We start from the raw sequence: 17,144 nt of genomic DNA on the forward strand, positions 1-17,144 counted from the left end.
AATGATAGTATAAAGAAAGTCATTTCTCAATTCAATTTGGATACTATACATATATACATATATGATTTATCTGTCTGTAAATATAAATCTAAATTATGGAAATAACATTGTTGCTCGTTTTGTAGAACTCATTTATTGTTCACTACATAATTTGTCGTACGAAAGTATTATTATGCGATAGAGGATAAAAATTAATCGGAATGGAAAGATTTGCATCAGAGAGCGGTATGCTAGATAACTCGTAGAATGTGCATAGACAGCAGGTTTCCTATCGTTAGAGCTTCATAAAACCGCATACCCTGCAATTTATAAGCGTTATCTAACGCACCGCGTTTGTCGATGTTGATGGTAGACCATTCTTTACTAGATCGAGATACATTTCTTTTATTTTAATGATAAACTTATAGATTTCTTAAAAAGCTGCGGTTATATATATAAATTGAACAATACATGCATGCACATAAAATGTATATTAACAGATATTAAGAAATAAAAAAATTGCACACAAAAAATATATGAAACGGTAGTTACCGTCATTAGTATCATTGTAAAATAGAGTTAGTGCCAAAAACGCGTACAAATCTAAGTAAAATTAATATATATATATCTAACAATAAGTAAAATATACAAATGACAAAAAATATTGAGATTTCTGACAAATGGATTACTTAAGAAGACCCTTAGCCTTAAACAAATCTCTCATCAATCCCTTCAAATATCCTATCTCCCGTTGCAGATCTTTTATTTGATTTGTCAACTTCTCGTTATGATCCGCGAGCTCACGCTCCTCACCTTGTATTTCTTTTATCTCCTGCTTTTTCTTTTGTCTGTAGCGTGTAGCTGCGTTTTTATTCTGCTCCTTCTTTCGCACTTTTTTATCCTCGACAGACCGAGAATAAGGCTTATAGCGATTTTTTGAAGAGTTGTGAACTGATTGTTTTAAGCTTTTCCTTTCGGATTCAAAATTCCAATCGGGATCATCAGCGGAATCTTCAGTAGAAATGCAACTGCCACCAGAACTGGTGCATGGACTTGACGGTGATGGTATATCCTTGGTATGCGAGCGAACGTATTCGTCCACCACCGCTAATTCGTTCGCAACATCCCCACCGAGCGGACTCAATGATATATCTTCGGCGCTCCACTGACGAGATGTATCAGCCACATACAGTGGTTCTTCCGCTGGAACGATGTTGTATATTGAATGGTTGTCAGTGAACAGGGGTTGTTGGGCGGGTTGTAGAGTGACCAGCAACTGTGTGTCCACATTAATTGTTTTATGAGGGGGTGATTGCGGAGGAGTGAGCGTGGAGCAGGTCGGCGGAACGATCTGATGGCAAGCCTCGACATCTCCCAAAACCGTTTCAAACTCTTGCAAAAGAGTTTGTGTATTATCATGTTGCTGCTGTTGCTGCGCTTTCACGATAGTCGGATAGATAACTGGCAGTGATTTATTTTGACCGTTCTCGGAAATGGGTAGTTGTTCGAATATGGGCAGGTCTATTTTTTCCTCCAACCAATCTGAGAAGGGTTCTGCAAGTAAACGGGCAAAGATTTGATTAAAGTAGCTAGCAATCGTTTAGCTTTCGACGATGCTCTGCGGGACAATTTGCGTAAACAATATTGCGCAATTCTTTTTATACAGTCATGATACGCATGATCCGACGGCGCCATAGAGATCGAGAAACGCATTCGTTCTATTCCTAATTGACATCACATATCAGTTCGCGCGCTAAGCATGCGAACGACTTCTCGTGATGTATTCTTTCATTTGTGACTGAATCATCGGCGATTATATTTCTTGGTAATTCGCATTAATTGTTACTCGATAATATAAGACAATTTGAAAGTCTCTAGAAATGCGGCATGAGCGGTAAATATGCAATGTCGTGGAATGATCGATCTCCACATTTTCCTATAATAATAGATTGTTTACGTATAATATATTTTAGAAATTACATTATCCATCTTCTTTTGTGTTTTTTCGATGGTATCGATACGATGGTTTTCCTGCCAATTTTCTTCTTCATTTTAGAAAGAAATATTGCATACTTGTGTGTATCGAGAGATTAATTTAACGTAATTGCGATTTTACAAAACTGAAGCAGTAGCTTATGAGATGAATTTTATAGATAATACCAATTTGAGTAAAAAAATTTAGAATTAGAATATCTGTCGATAATTAGCAGTCCTACTATTGTCACAATATGCATACACTTCTCGCAATAAGTAGGTGTGGCGCGTTGATATATATATATATATATATATATATATATATATATATATATATATATATATGCATCAACAATAAATAGGTGTGGCGGGTTGATACATATATATGTATATATATATATACACAGTTTCATGGACGTTGCTGACTTAACTAGAAAAATAAATTCTTCATTTGCAATCTCCTCAATTTATAATGAGATCAACTCTGCGATTATTGCAGGAATTTATCATTCTGAATGCAAAATAATGCTCTTGAAAATAAATTTTTTATATTCTTAATTTTTTTTTGTTATTAAGATGAGATGACACTATATAGTAACTTAATATGTAATAGAACTTAGACAAGTATCTCAAAGTGCTCTATTTGTTCCTAAAACGTCTTCACGGAGATGTAATCAAATATGCGTTTAAGAAAAAAATGCATTTTTGAATAATGTTAATTTTCACATTCTCTAATATGTGACCTATTTTCTTATGAAACTTCGATCAGTAGTTATTGGATGTTATCTTCATTTAAATACAGAGGGCAGAAGGTTAGATAAGAATACTTCTTTGTATTTGGAAATCATATGTTAAGCATTAGACACAAAGAATTCTCAAGAAAAAAAAGATTTGCGAGAGAAAACATTACAGGATTCGAAAATTAAGAGATTAACGATATATATATACGAACTCTCGATAAAACATATATAGATTTACGTATACGCGCGTTTATTTATAGTATTATATGTTTTTTTTGTGGTATGCACTTGCATATCGCAAACGCAACAAGAGAATATTGTTCGTTCTCTTAATTTTTATATTCTTGCCCTTTTACTAAAGAAATAAATTGATTCCAAGTGTAATGAACCAAATATATGCAAATGCAACTATAAACTAATTTATAATATATATATTTTTCCTTATAATCTCCAATATATTTTATGAAGAAAACATATTCTATATCATAAAGTTAATAATCTATACTTAACAATGTGTTAAGAGCATGGATAAATGGCGAATAAAATCGAAAGGCTATTAATAAGCTATTAATTTCCAATTGAGATCTAGAAGCTGTATTGAAATATGTCATGGAAGAAGTATGTTGCAGAGATATGTCAGGATATTCTCAAGATATACCCCTATATGTACGACTACATGCTACATTATTCGAATGGGTAAACTTTGGCGCATCATCATTTATTTTCACTATAAACTCATAGGCTGTGAACCTATGGTTTCATCTGATGAGCGCTAACAGGAAAGGATATCGTGCTCGAGAATTTCCTGGTTGCTCTCAAATTGAAGGTAGGTTCTTCGAAAAGAGACAGATTCAAGAAAATTTTCTCGATTTATCTAAGAAGAAAAAATTCTCTTACAGTTCCAGATAGTAGAAACTTTGAATGTAAAATTTTTTAATATGAGAAGAAACCTTCCATCTGATCGTGTACACGGATAAATAATTCATTGTTAAAAAAAGCATAATTCTATGAGAGAGAAATAGAATCCTCGGAAAATAAGGAAAGAAAAACTTATATAGAAACAAAATGTTTATATATTAAGTATGTAATTGCAAATCCTGTTTAACATCATTGACCTATGTAGAACAAAATTTTCTGCAAAGAAAAAAGTTCTGAAATGTTTTAAATTATATATCTCTTTTCTCGTCATTGTGAGCGATTCATTATTTACTTACATTTCTTTAGAAAAGGCATAATATACTATAATAATATATAATAATAATATAGTAATAATCATATAATAAAATTATAAAATTAACACGGAATTAAATTATGTCCAGATACATTTCTGTCTCTCTGGTCCAATTGTAAATTTTGCATTATGTGTCGGATTTGGAATAACTCGCAAAATATAAAGTGGGAAAGAGAGGCGAAGAGAGAGAGAGAGAGAGAGAGAGAGAGAGAGAGAGAGAGAGAGAGAGAGAGAGAAAGAGAGTGGGGTGAAGCAGGAGAAAAGAAACCTACCACTGTAACATAAAGCGGCCATAGTAATCACGCGTGGCTCGGTATTTTCCTTGTTGAGGAGGAGGGAGATTTTTGAGTTTGGAGTATAGTGTATCTAACGTAGTTTTAGGAAAGGTCAATGATGCTAATATGATTGTTCGTTTGGTAACTTGTCGCAGCTCGTACAAACAAGAAGAACGTGTGTGATCCTCCCGCATGCAATGGTGACAGATTTGGTCAATAATCAACGTCTTTTGACGAGCTTCTGGGAGTTGACGATGATCTCTCGATTCCACGTGTAGCGATATGCGAACTGCATGCTATTATATAACATTAATACACTCCACCATCGAGACGCCGGATGGTTTTCTCGGATTGACTTTAGAGATGCCAGTCTCGTAGAATTATCGGCTCCACGCTTCCGTTCTTCTCGGGGTGAAGATGCCCATGCAGAAATGTCTCACGCTACCTCGAGTTTGCGCGAGTTGTCGCACAGATGTTTCACGATAATTGATCCCGTACTTTCTCCGAACGATGATAGTCGGCACAATACGCGATCTGGCGCGAAATCCTATTGTCCCTGTATAGGAGAATGCTCAGAATGAACGATGCGAGAGGTTTTCAATGTCTTCAAGCACGATGCAAGATTGCCGAGATACAGTATGTGCTATCGCTAATCAGCGATAAACGATATCAAGAGGAATCACTTATTCTCATCGTTCTTTCTTCTAGAGAACGAGCAGAATATGCGTGAGGGTATTGCCTCCATTCTATTCGTGAAACAGCTGTATAGAATATTCCCCGGCGACTTCCGAAAACTGATTAGGGATAGCAGGCGCGGCGGGAATCTTGTTTTTATGTAAAACGAAGGAGCCGACAACGGCAAGATATTTAATACACGAGGTAAAGTGAAACACTAACGGTATTCAAATACGAGGCACTAGACGGTGGATAATTAGATATTCTGATACAACACGATGAACGACTTAGTGAACGGTGATCACGTACAAATCGTACTTCGCTGGCCCGTATACTGCCGCGGTACGACTCCTGCTTATCTTTGGACTTTCCCCTCTGTCGCCCCTACTCCCTCCGTTCAATCTTGCTGCTCTGACAACATCGTCACCCCCCCATCAGTCCACAAGTTGAAGCCATTTGCGTAGAGGTTAACCAGTTTGTCCCACTCTCTTTTGCAGAAAAAAAGGAGAGGAGTGTGCGGGTGCGACAAAGATAGAAGAGGGAAAAAAAAAGAGAGATGTGTATATCGAACGATACCAGCGAGAAAGAATGAAAGTGGGATAGGAGAATACGAAATCGAACGAAAATACCAGTTTTCACATTTTTTTTATGCAGTACGGAAAAATGTGAAATGTAGGCAATTCTTAAGTTAATATGCATTCACGTGTATTTTGTTGTATCCTTTACCATAGCTTGCTCTCGATTATATTCGCCTGCACGCGCGGAGATTGTGAAGTATCTCTCTCAACAGCGTAAAACAATTTTTTGCATCGCGCTCCTTCGGAATATCAAGATGTGTTGGTAATTTATGATCAGAAGCAGCTGTCTCTATTAAATTGTATTTATAATAGCGTCAATTAATATACCAGTATACGTATGATAAAAAATGTTTACTAATAAGTGTAAAAAAATTGTAGTATAAATTATATATATATAATCATATAAAAACGTATGTGATTTCATTCTAAGCTTGGACAGTAGTCTTGTGTATACATATATACATATATACACATAATTATATTTCATATTATTGAAAATTATATAGATATTTTGCATTATTACATTTTAAAATGTGACTATAAATGATTGTATCATATTGTATGAAAGTAATTTTATATTAATATTTAAATTAGATATGTATAATAGATAAATATTGCAAATTTTTGTCATATGTATTACATTTATCTTATAGAATAAGAATCGTGAATTCTTTTATTTCCTGCTAATTATTTCGGCAAGTCAATTATAATGTTTGTTAATATTAGATTATACTTGCCAGAAAACAAGAAATATCTATCAATGTTCGTATGTGATAAGAGTAAAAAAATAATTTTAAGAAGAATGCAGCTTTAGTTTTTTAATATTGTTTTAAAATATTACATAATCTATTTTAAATGCTTTAATGAAATTTTTTTCCGAATACTATAACAAACTAAAATAGATATTCTAGTTACACTGATATCCTATTCTTGATGTATTAAATTTTATTAACACAGTTTTTTTTATTAATTTAAAGATTAAATTTGTGAAAACATAATTATACCAAAGGTTTAATTAAAAAAATATACAGAAATATTTGAGAATTAAAAACTTGCATCAAGTACTGTTTTTCAATTTTTTCCTTAAAAAAAGAAAAAAGAAACATCCGAATTTATCACAATAAAACATATTTGTAAAAATCTAATATCATAAAAATGCAAAACTTGATATAAAAACTGTAATCACATATCAATGATTCAAATAATCATATCAGAAAAATTTTAACTATGAGAGAAATAGCATTTCATATAAAATTCTATATAATCCAAGATTAGAAGACACATTTCTCTCTCTCTCTCTTCAAATTCCAAATCAATTCTCCAAATCAATAGTAGAGCCTTATATTTTTATTAGCTTATAATCCATAATTATTTTAAGCTGTTTAGAAAAGATAGGCAAAAAAGTTAATATATATTTTTAATATTGAAATTTTCAATTATTTTTGTATAATAGAAGATATAAAATTACTTTGCTTCTGTTCCGTTATATTCTGATCTATGGTTACTGACTTCTTGCTCTTAGATAAGAAATTGAGAGATAAGATTCATGTATGACTTTTTAAATTTCTATGCTCTTGCTTACATTAATTATATTCTATAATGATAATATATATATCTTTTATACGTGCATTATAATTGAAAATATTCAAGACAATTTAACACACGCACACACACGCATATATATATAAAATTATATTATCGTCTAGTGTTTGATTCAAAAGAGTGTGAATTATAATATCAAATATTATTACTGAGATTATCATATTCAAATAATTATATTATACTCTCTTTTAATAAAAAATATAAAATAAGACAATACCTTCTTTGATCCATTCGTCCAATTCTTCTAAAAGCTTCTTTGCCACTTGTGCGCGGGAAGGATTGTCATCATACATAACAGGCTCCGCAGCATTTTTAGGAAATTCTATAGACTTATCATCGAGTAAAAACCAATCGTCATTAATCTCCAATGGTGGTGTCCCACTGGGAGACACCGGCTCGTGCTTCCATAACATTTCCTGGTCCTGATTGGATGACATTTTCAATGCAAATCGAACCGAGGGGTATTAAAGAATGATGAAAAGAAATTTTTGTCGGATTAGCGACGTAGCTCGTAATGAGCGCCATAATGGCCCTGAAAAATAAAAATAATAAATTCAATAATACAATTAAAAACAATATAAAAATTAATGCACAGTATACATCATTGTAAACATATAAATACATGTATACATATGTATATACTCTGTATATATGTACATATACATATATATATTCCTCTTCTTTATTTTTGTATTTGTTATTAATTTAAAAAAAAAATGTAAATTTTCTGTTCGCAATATTTTTTTGTTGTTTATTGCTATTATTAATTTTTCATGAGTTCTGCACAATTCAAACTAAAAAAATTTAATTTATATTTTAAAAATAACGAGATGTATAGAAATATTGTTTTCACCCGAAAGTCATATTCAATTTCCTACTTATCTTCACGGAAAATGATCTTTCATACGCGCCGATTATACTGATGTCAGACACCAGTTATGTATAAACAATTAACGTCGCGTCATGACGCAACGCAAGGCTATCATCTGGCAACATATCTGGACGGGTTTGAAATGAGCAACGCGTCTGCAATGCAAATATTCGGGTGACATATTAATGTAACATACGATCCGGCGACGAAAAACCCTTCGATATAAAAAAAACGTGATAATTTGTCATTGCGATGACTCGCGTCCGATACGATGACTCACAAGATGGCCAGAGTTTCTTTGTAGCACAGAATGCGAGAATAGTCGAACACGCGGATGTTATGCAATACGAGAGTATTCCATACGAAAATAATCGGCATTACTTACTCCATGATTACTTAGTGGGTGTCGGCACACTTGCGTGTGCAAGCTCTTCGTTGAACTACGAACTCATCTTGCACGTATTCTGGAACGTAGAGAAAATCCAAACGTCTTCTTTGCAAGCTTCATGGATGGAGAATGTTGGAGAGTGTGAGTCCGCGAGCGTCCTCTGCCGTCCGACTTCGATCGACGAGGTCACGTGATTTTTCCCTCCACTTCTCGAAATGCGTTTCACTTGCCGACGCCTTATCGACGCTCGCGGGAACATTTTATCTTTTCTTATTGTTAGTTATTAATCACAGAGAGAAGCCTGAAAGAGGCCACGTCGCTATTTTTCAAAAGACGCTTTTTCTATCTCGTACAGTAGCGCCATCTAGATCCATTTTACAGCCGGCGGAACTACATGGCCGAATTAACTACACGGTAAAACAACAACCGCTTGACGCATGTCCGTGCTAAATACATAATCGTGGATAAAAAATGCGGAAAAATATTATGGATTTATTGATGTTTTATTAGCTGCGCTGTGATATATTGTCATTCTAATATATACTACAGCGATAATAAATTATAATTGAAGTATTTTTATGTATATGCGTATGTAAAATAAGAAATGGATTTTCTTAAATAAATTTTCTTAATAATATTTTTCCTAATTTTTAAATATAATGTGTAGAAGATATTTACAATAAATTGCTTTCACTTTTTCTTATTCTTGAAACAAAGGTATTAAGCATTATTTTAAACATTATCAAATCATATACTTTTAATTTTCATAGCTTTTTATTATTAATTTTTTTTCTAATTATTAGATTGATTGGAAAGATTGTTCCGTTTTTTTGCTAATAGATGAAGACCGAAGAAACGGCACAAACTTTACGTTCAACTCAATTCAATTCAATAACTCTGATCTCATTTGAAAGATACGCCACCAAGACCGAACACCTTGTTATTGATAATCGCCGAAATATTTTACGTCTTATCACGACACATACATACGCGAAATATTAAATTATACAAGACTATTTTAAATTATAGATCAATTATTTAACAAACGATTAATATATCACGGAGCTTAGGTTAATCACTCGATCCTGCGATTCGACTATTTTACTGCGTATTTTCGATCCGAATCATATTTAGATCGTCAAAAAGTCGAACAATAAAGCATTGGACAAAATATATTTAATTTTAAGTATTTTTAAAGAATTGATTGTTGCCTAGAAAGAGAGAGACAGAAAGAGAAAGAGACGGGGACGTGGGAGGAGAGAGAGAGAGAGAGAGAGAGAGAATTAATTATTAATTGTATCAAATTGTTTGCCGATATTTGTCGCGATCGTATTTAAAACAGAAATTTGACGGAGCGTCTCGAACTACTACAATCTTGTTCAAGTATCGCCGTACGAATGATAACGAGGCCGTAATACGTAAACAATAACGCGCTATTGTTTACATTGCCAAGGCCGTATACTATATTATTGATAATTTGTAGCCGAAATTATTTGCGTATTATGACGTATATATAAGCGGAATATTAAATTATAGAAATATTTTAAATTCATTAGATCAATCTGATCATATAGTTTCGCTGGTTCTTAAATGGATCTTGTTGACGCTATTGTATCAGTCAGGAAAAGTGTCTTATGAAAAACGGCGGCGTGACCCCTCTCAGGCTTCTCTCTATTAAATAACATTACCCTTAGGATAATGTTTCGTTTATCTGATGCAAACTCGGACATATATTAATTTTATAATTTTGGAATTCTTTATACGATAACCAATCATATTCGATAAATTCATCAAATCATAGACATATATAAAATAGACGAGCATTAGCTGCCGATATGAGTAAAGGGAATTGAGCGATAAACGGCATGACTTAAAAAAATTCTATCAAAGATAAGTCTTTCATTGACATATGGAATAGAAAAATTAAACTATAATAAATGATACAAATAATATAAAAATTACTTTTATGATTTTATCATTTTTCGTCAATCATTTTTGAGCTACAATTTATTTATTTATATAATACAGACGTATATATCGAATAATGATTTTTTATCAACAAAATTCGACAAATAATTGTGGCTATATAATTTTACGTATCGCTTTGAATGTTGATGGCGATATTACAAGTAGCTTTTGGTATTCCAAAAACGCCGAGATGTGATCATTTCTTTGATCGCATGATAAACGTATCAGCTTCCTGAAATGAAAAATTTTGCCATAATCTTTTGCAAAATTTTTCATCTTTTACGTTTTTGCCTCTAAGAAAAATTTATACGATCGCCAGTCTGATTAGATGTTCTTTATTGACTTTATATTGGTTCCCAACTTGGCGCTAAAATTTGCATCAATGCGTATAGTAATTTTCGGTAATATTCTTAAATAATTCTTTACGAGATAAATATGCTAATATTAAAATATCGTTTATATAAACAATAATATTTATTTTTATATATTTCTTAAAATCGAGCAGAGTTTTATATAATTATTTTGCTTTTTCAATATTTTATAAGAAACATGTTGAGTTTATTGAATGTATTATCAATCTTAAGAAAATTACATTTATATCTCAATTATATCTATCTATCTCATATTTATAAACTTATAATTATATATATTTCTTTATTTTGTCTCTTTAATATTAAAAATAAGTATAATAATCAGCAATCTGTTAGTTATTTATTTTTATATTAATTCACGAAAATATTTAAGAGAAATGCTTAATTTGTAATAATATTATTGCAATTTTTGTTGTCCTTTTTGTTGAAAATATTCTTGTCTTAAGCTCTCATTGATTATTTGTCCAATTTTCGTTCTGAGCCATACAGGCGATATTAATGTGATGAATTTCTGAATACTATGTGCCCAGTATCCTGTACTGTTATCCATTTTACCAAGAATGGCAATGGCATTTCTTGCATAAGTTGTGGCATCAGGCACAAATATACTTGAAACCTGCAATTTTTAATAAAGTGTATGTACATCAAAATTTTAATGATTTATTAAAATAAAAGGAACGCGTGTTTTTGAAACAAGCAGCCAAAAATAAAAAAATGTTTTTTTTTTTTTTTTTTTTTTTTTTTTTTTTTTTTTTTTTAAAGTAATTTAGTATAATAAAGATAAAAAAACATTTTTTTTTATTTCTAATAAAAGCACACTTTGCTTTTATTTTATATTTTAAATTCACATATATTTGCTGCTTGATTGAAATAACTAATTCCTTTACAAGTATTTAAATAAAAATTTTTTTTTTTATTTAGTACATTTTTTTCAATATAGGAGAGGGGACATTTCTCGTAGAAAAATTAAAAAAATTTAAATTACTTTAATATTTCTTTTTTACTTCAATAATGGTTCAAGTACCTGAAGTCTATGGCTAAATGCGTTCATTTTGGTATTGACGAAAAGAGGTGACAGATGATGAACGGTTATGCCGTATCTAGAATATTCCGCCCTGAGCGCACCAGAAAAGCTCTTTACGTAGGCTTTTGTGGCGGCGTATACCGTCATTAATGGCAACGGTTGAAACTCAGATCCGGAAGAGACATTGACAATCGCGCCTCGTCCACGTTTCTGCATGTCTCCGATAACTAGCCGTGTCATTAACGTAGTCGCACCCACGTTCACATTGATAATATCCCACAGTTCCATTTCAGGCACCTCTCCAACGTACATGGGATATTCATATTGCTTACCCACATTATTGACTTAAATAAAAAAAAATAATTCAGATATTATTCAATTATATTTCATTGTTGATCGAAAGAAAGGCTATTTAACAATCGTTTATAAACGATATTATTATGACCACTCTTTCTTATGTGTATATTTTATCGCACTCATATCGTATCTATAGGTAAAGTACAAAAAAAAAAAAAAAACACCTTTCTGACTATTCGTGAATAAGTGAAATAAGGTAGCACGATTGAAAAAAAATTTAAAAAAACTTTAAAAAATTTAAAAACTTTAAAAAAAATTCTCCCGGGAAAAAATAGACTTTATGTAAAGATAAGATCATATCGCGTCAAATTTCAAATATTATTATGACCAATTTTAAATATTATATAGCGTCAAAAAAAAAAAAAAAAAAAAAAAAAAAATTAGATTTAATATATTATCTTAAGTAATATTGATTTTGAGTAATCTCTTATCTAACTTCGTTAAAATCGGATTACGATAGTTAAATAATTATAATTAAAAATAAGTTTAATTTTACCTAGTATACCGATGGATATATCTTGCAACTGAGAACGAATCTTGATAAAAGCATTCTCTCCCTCAGTAAAATCCGCCGTTATAACTTTAACTTCGATTTTTGGATTTATTAGTAGTATTTCTTCTTTCGTCAATTCAAGTTTCTCTAAATTTCTGCTAATTAGAATCAAATTTATATTTCTTATCGCCAATTCTTTAGCATAAGCTTTGCCGATACCGTCAGTTGAGCCAGTGACAACTGAAATATTTAAGCTCACAATTTATCTTTAAATAACATGCAATTAATAAAAATTTTTATATAGTTACATAATCAACATCTTGCTTTTTACGAAATTATCTTTTTGTTCTTACTTTTCTCTTTCGTCATCCAGAAACATGTATATACAAAATGATAAGTTAAAAGATGTTAGAATTAAAGTTCACACAAAGATTATAATATATATATATCACAATAGAGTTTCAACTTAAAAAATATAAAATTCTTTTAAGATATCTAAAAAATAATTTATCGTACTTACCAGCCCATTCGCCAAATTTTGTTCGCAAATCAACCGGCTTTTTATCATATATCTGTATGATAATTTCCCATAGAGTACGCAGAACTTTCGTAGCTGGTCCAAGAAGAATCCAAAAAGCAATTAAGCTGAGTAACAACCAAAATGCTATAAGCATTAGCATCTTTTCTTGTTACTCCGTATTTAGACACCGTATAATTATCTCTTTTTTATAAGAATGCTAAAACAAAATCACACAAAAAATAGCTATTTTTTTCAAGCTTAAACTGGATGTTTTTTTTACAACATTAATAATAGCTAATAATAATATATTGCAATATTAATAATATCGTGAGAGTTGTTGCGCGTATCGATGAAACGATCGCCAACAGCGTCATTTATTTACATTGCATTGCCAATAATTTCGATTGCCGATAGTCCCAACTAACTACATTAAGAATGCAATTTATATACATGCAATAAAATCAGACATGCAATGCGTTTTTAGATTTATATTAGAATTTATATTACTTAATAATGCTGATAAGCACAATTGCTCTGTGTGCAACTGGAACTATCAAAATATGACAATACGATGTAGAAAATACGAAATTGTTTAGCAACTGCTTTTTCGAAACAGAACTAATCATTTTTTCCATTCATATTTTTCAATATATTACTTTTATCACTGTTAATTTTTTAGATCTGCGGCAAGTTATAAAACACACCTAATATATTAAATTTGAATTTTTTACATGACTACGGAGTCGCCATTTGAGAAGACATTGCATCCGCGAGACTTAAGATTTTATCACGTGAGAATACCCGGTGAGAAATGATAGATCGGAAATACGGCTATTAGATGTCTATAGATGTTTATAGACGTCTATAAATATTTATAGACGTCTATAGATATTTATACACGTCTAATAGATGTTTTTTTCGCAATCTTTATTTCTCACTGGAATGTTACTTAATTAAATCAAATATTTTGGTTAGCGTTACAAAAATAATTGGCTGCTATTTTTGACGGTACCTTTTAACAGCACATTTATGGTCCTATTTATTTTTATCTGCGTGTATTGTCGATGCCGATCGTTTTCGCGTACCGAATGTTCAAAGAAGGAGGGTCGAAGTGAAACTAAACGTCATTTCGTTCGGGTGATTGTATAGAAGGCCAAGTCGAGAAGTCACAGCACTTTCTCCATCTGCTGAGAATCTCGTGCCGCTATATGCATGCAATCGTTTGCTTACGTGGTCCAAATTGTACAAAAAAATTCTGATTTTTATATTTAATTTTTATACATATCATAATTTATCAACATGAAGGCTAAGATCAGCGTTTTTTTATACAATAAAATTTTACGCTCATAATCAGAAAATTATCTGAAGCTAAAGAATTTTTTAAAATTCGTTTTTTGTAGCCTATATATAACAGAAGCAATCTCGTTAATGATTGGACATCCACTTGTGATTATCGTGGCATATAGATACATCGTTAGGCAATAGATAACCTCATCGATCCTGTACTTGATTCTTCTAAGAATATAGAGCCGACGGCATTTATATTTTGCCCAGTGGAAACTAATGAGTTTGTTATAAATAATTACTATTATATCTTGCAACTGGAACGTATATAAGTTGCAAAATTTATTTACCTGAATAATGAGATTTATAAAAATTTGAAATACACAATATATTATAAATTTTAAGATCAATACTAAATGTTCTTAAAACGCTTAAATTCTTTTAATGACAGATTCTTCGATCAATATGAAATTGATTTATTTTTAACAGAAATATCGATTATCATTTATTGTAAATTCATCATTTTATTTTTCCGCTTTTTATACATCTGACTAAATTTTATATTAAAATTCTATTAAATTTTTGAAATTAATTGAAAAATGTAATTTTGTCATCCATTTAATTTCACAAATTTATTCGCCAAAAAGCCCATCTTAGTGGCTTTACATTTTCACTAATTGTAAAAAATCATATTTTGAGTTGGCTAAAGAATCTATCATTAAAACTCGTAGTTTTCAGATACTTGTGTACAATAAAGTCTGTCTATCTTTTTCATAAATAAAATAGAAAGCCCTTTCAGGAATACATGGAAGAAAGTAACACGGTGTATTAAAAAATTCTTCTTTCTCGTTTCCATCTTGTACAACTCGACGAGCTCTTTTTAGCGGTGTCAATCATTCGACGATGCGCCTCATAATAAAAGAGATATAGAACAATATAAATAGGATAGAAATCGCGCTTCAGCTCATCGCCAGCCTCTACCGATATTGATGAAATTTTTTTTATTTGAAAGGGCATTAAATTTGCTATAATGACTTTTTTATTTTTTCGAAATTTGATTATATTATAGCCCTAAAATCTTCAAAAAATATACTTTTTTTGCTGTGACGCATAATTTATCATATTTACAGATATTGCTATGATTACCATTAGTCTAAAAAAAAAAAAAAAAAATTATATCGGCCATTCTACTTAAGAGATAGCAACAGCTGAATGATAAATTGTATCTAAATTATGAAACTACGTACATTTAAATACGGAGTAGTATGGAAGTAAAATGTCTGTGGCGTTTTACTCTCCAGTTGTGTCGATTGGAAATACAACGATATAGACATTATATGTCACTTTTGTGATAACCCAATCATTCCAAGTCAGCTTGATGGAATCAGTTGACAAGAAACAGAAAACTTCGGTGCTAAAAATAATGAACATGTTTGGAAAACAAAGTAAGTTCTGCTGACATAGCTTGATAGTTTCGCAAGAAGTCGCAACTTCTGACATTATTTCGGTTGAAGAGCCTCAAATTACATCGGATAGCAGTAATTTCATCATTGTTATCTCTACTTGTAAAGAATTTAATAAAATCATCAAAAATTTGATCTAACAACAACATTCAACGTTCAAATATTAGAGCCATTTGCGAGCAATGTTTGCTGAAAGTGATATTTTGTCGCGGAAATAAATTTCGTATTATGTTTAGTTATCACTTCATCCTTACGATTATATTTCTGCAAACAATTGCACAGTTATTATTCTTATTACATCATGTAATGTCGTGGAATGACGAAGTTCAACAATTATATCTCTTGAATGGAATGGCCAATTTGAATAAACTTTTTTTTTTGTTTTAAATCAAATGATAATTTTAGCAATATTTGTAAATATGATTTTTGACAGTCCCGATAGCGAGCCACAGTAAAAAAAGATGTATTTTTTGAAGATTTTAAAGCTACAACGTGATCAAGGAGGCAAATTTCGAAAAAGTAAAAAAAGTTATTGCCGCAAATTTAATGCTCTTTCAAATAAAAAAAATCGTTAAAATCAATAAAGATATGACTGAGCTATAGCTGAAACGCGATTTCTGCTCTATATTGCCTTATCTCCTTCACTATGAGGCGCTTTGTTCAATGAATAGCACCGTTGAAAAGAGCTCGTCGAGTTGTATAAGATGGAAGCAAGAAAGAACAATTTTGCAGTACACCGTAGCAGTTACCTCCTTCCATGTATTTCTGAAATGACTGAGAGATAATAACTATATATCATCACTTTTAAAATGTAAAATAGTGATGGCCCTGATGCTTTAGTGTAAATTACGTAACAAGAATTACATTATAGCGCGTTTAATTGTTTGTACGCGTAGAAAAATATTTTCAAAAAGAATCCTCGTTTATGACATAAAAGTGAAAGTAAGGCGCATAAACCGCAAAGAGATGGAAATGTCAGTGACAATCTGTCAAAGCGCGAGATGCAAGTAAAACGATGCAATTAAAACGATGTGAAATGCGATTTGGTAAAAACTTTTGTGTAAAAAAGATTTGAGACAGACCAAAGTGTCCGATTATTTTCTATCATTTGAATAAATTATTCAATCGCTTTGAGAAGGCATTTCATGGCTCGTTAACGTTAAAATATATATACGTTGATTATCGTTAATACATTTTTCATGAGGTTTGTCATGAGGTCAGATAGTCAGAAGAGCTGATCAATTATGCATTGTATGATTTTACATTATGTGGCTTTTGGTTTCTTTGAGTATACATACGAACGATGGAAGGTGGGGAAGTACGTGGAGATATGAAACCCGGTTAGAGGAAG

General features: G+C 31.4%; 2 protein-coding genes across 3 annotated transcripts; both read right to left on the minus strand.

Annotated features, from left to right (window-relative positions):
* Positions 1 to 117: 117 nt before the first annotated feature.
* Crc (bZIP transcription factor crc) lies at positions 118 to 8,468 on the minus strand. Of its 2 annotated transcripts, XM_070305380.1 has the most exons (3): positions 8,311 to 8,468; positions 7,272 to 7,586; positions 118 to 1,533 (listed from the first exon to the last, which is right to left on the minus strand). In XM_070305380.1, the coding sequence occupies exons 2-3, from the start codon at positions 7,489 to 7,491 to the stop codon at positions 665 to 667; spliced, it is 1,089 nt and encodes a 362-aa protein (XP_070161481.1). In that variant the 5' UTR covers positions 7,492 to 7,586; positions 8,311 to 8,468; the 3' UTR covers positions 118 to 664. The 2 variants fall into 2 exon arrangements, with proteins under 2 accessions (XP_070161481.1, XP_070161482.1); XM_070305381.1 differs by lacking the exons at positions 7,272 to 7,586; positions 8,311 to 8,468 and adding an exon at positions 4,197 to 5,207.
* A 2,408-nt stretch (positions 8,469 to 10,876) lies between these two features.
* On the minus strand, positions 10,877 to 17,140 carry LOC138938242 (inactive hydroxysteroid dehydrogenase-like protein 1). The gene is made up of 6 exons (XM_070305081.1): positions 17,092 to 17,140; positions 14,059 to 14,250; positions 13,047 to 13,263; positions 12,530 to 12,766; positions 11,677 to 12,020; positions 10,877 to 11,268 (listed from the first exon to the last, which is right to left on the minus strand). Exons 3-6 carry the CDS (start codon positions 13,204 to 13,206, stop codon positions 11,050 to 11,052), a joined length of 960 nt encoding a protein of 319 aa, XP_070161182.1. The 5' UTR covers positions 13,207 to 13,263; positions 14,059 to 14,250; positions 17,092 to 17,140; the 3' UTR covers positions 10,877 to 11,049.
* Positions 17,141 to 17,144: the final 4 nt, after the last annotated feature.

Source organism: Polyergus mexicanus, unplaced genomic scaffold (genome assembly GCF_030449975.1).
Source record: "Polyergus mexicanus isolate NDT 795.1 unplaced genomic scaffold, iyPolMexi1.0 SCAF_12, whole genome shotgun sequence".
Taxonomy (NCBI): Eukaryota; Metazoa; Arthropoda; class Insecta; order Hymenoptera; family Formicidae; genus Polyergus; species Polyergus mexicanus.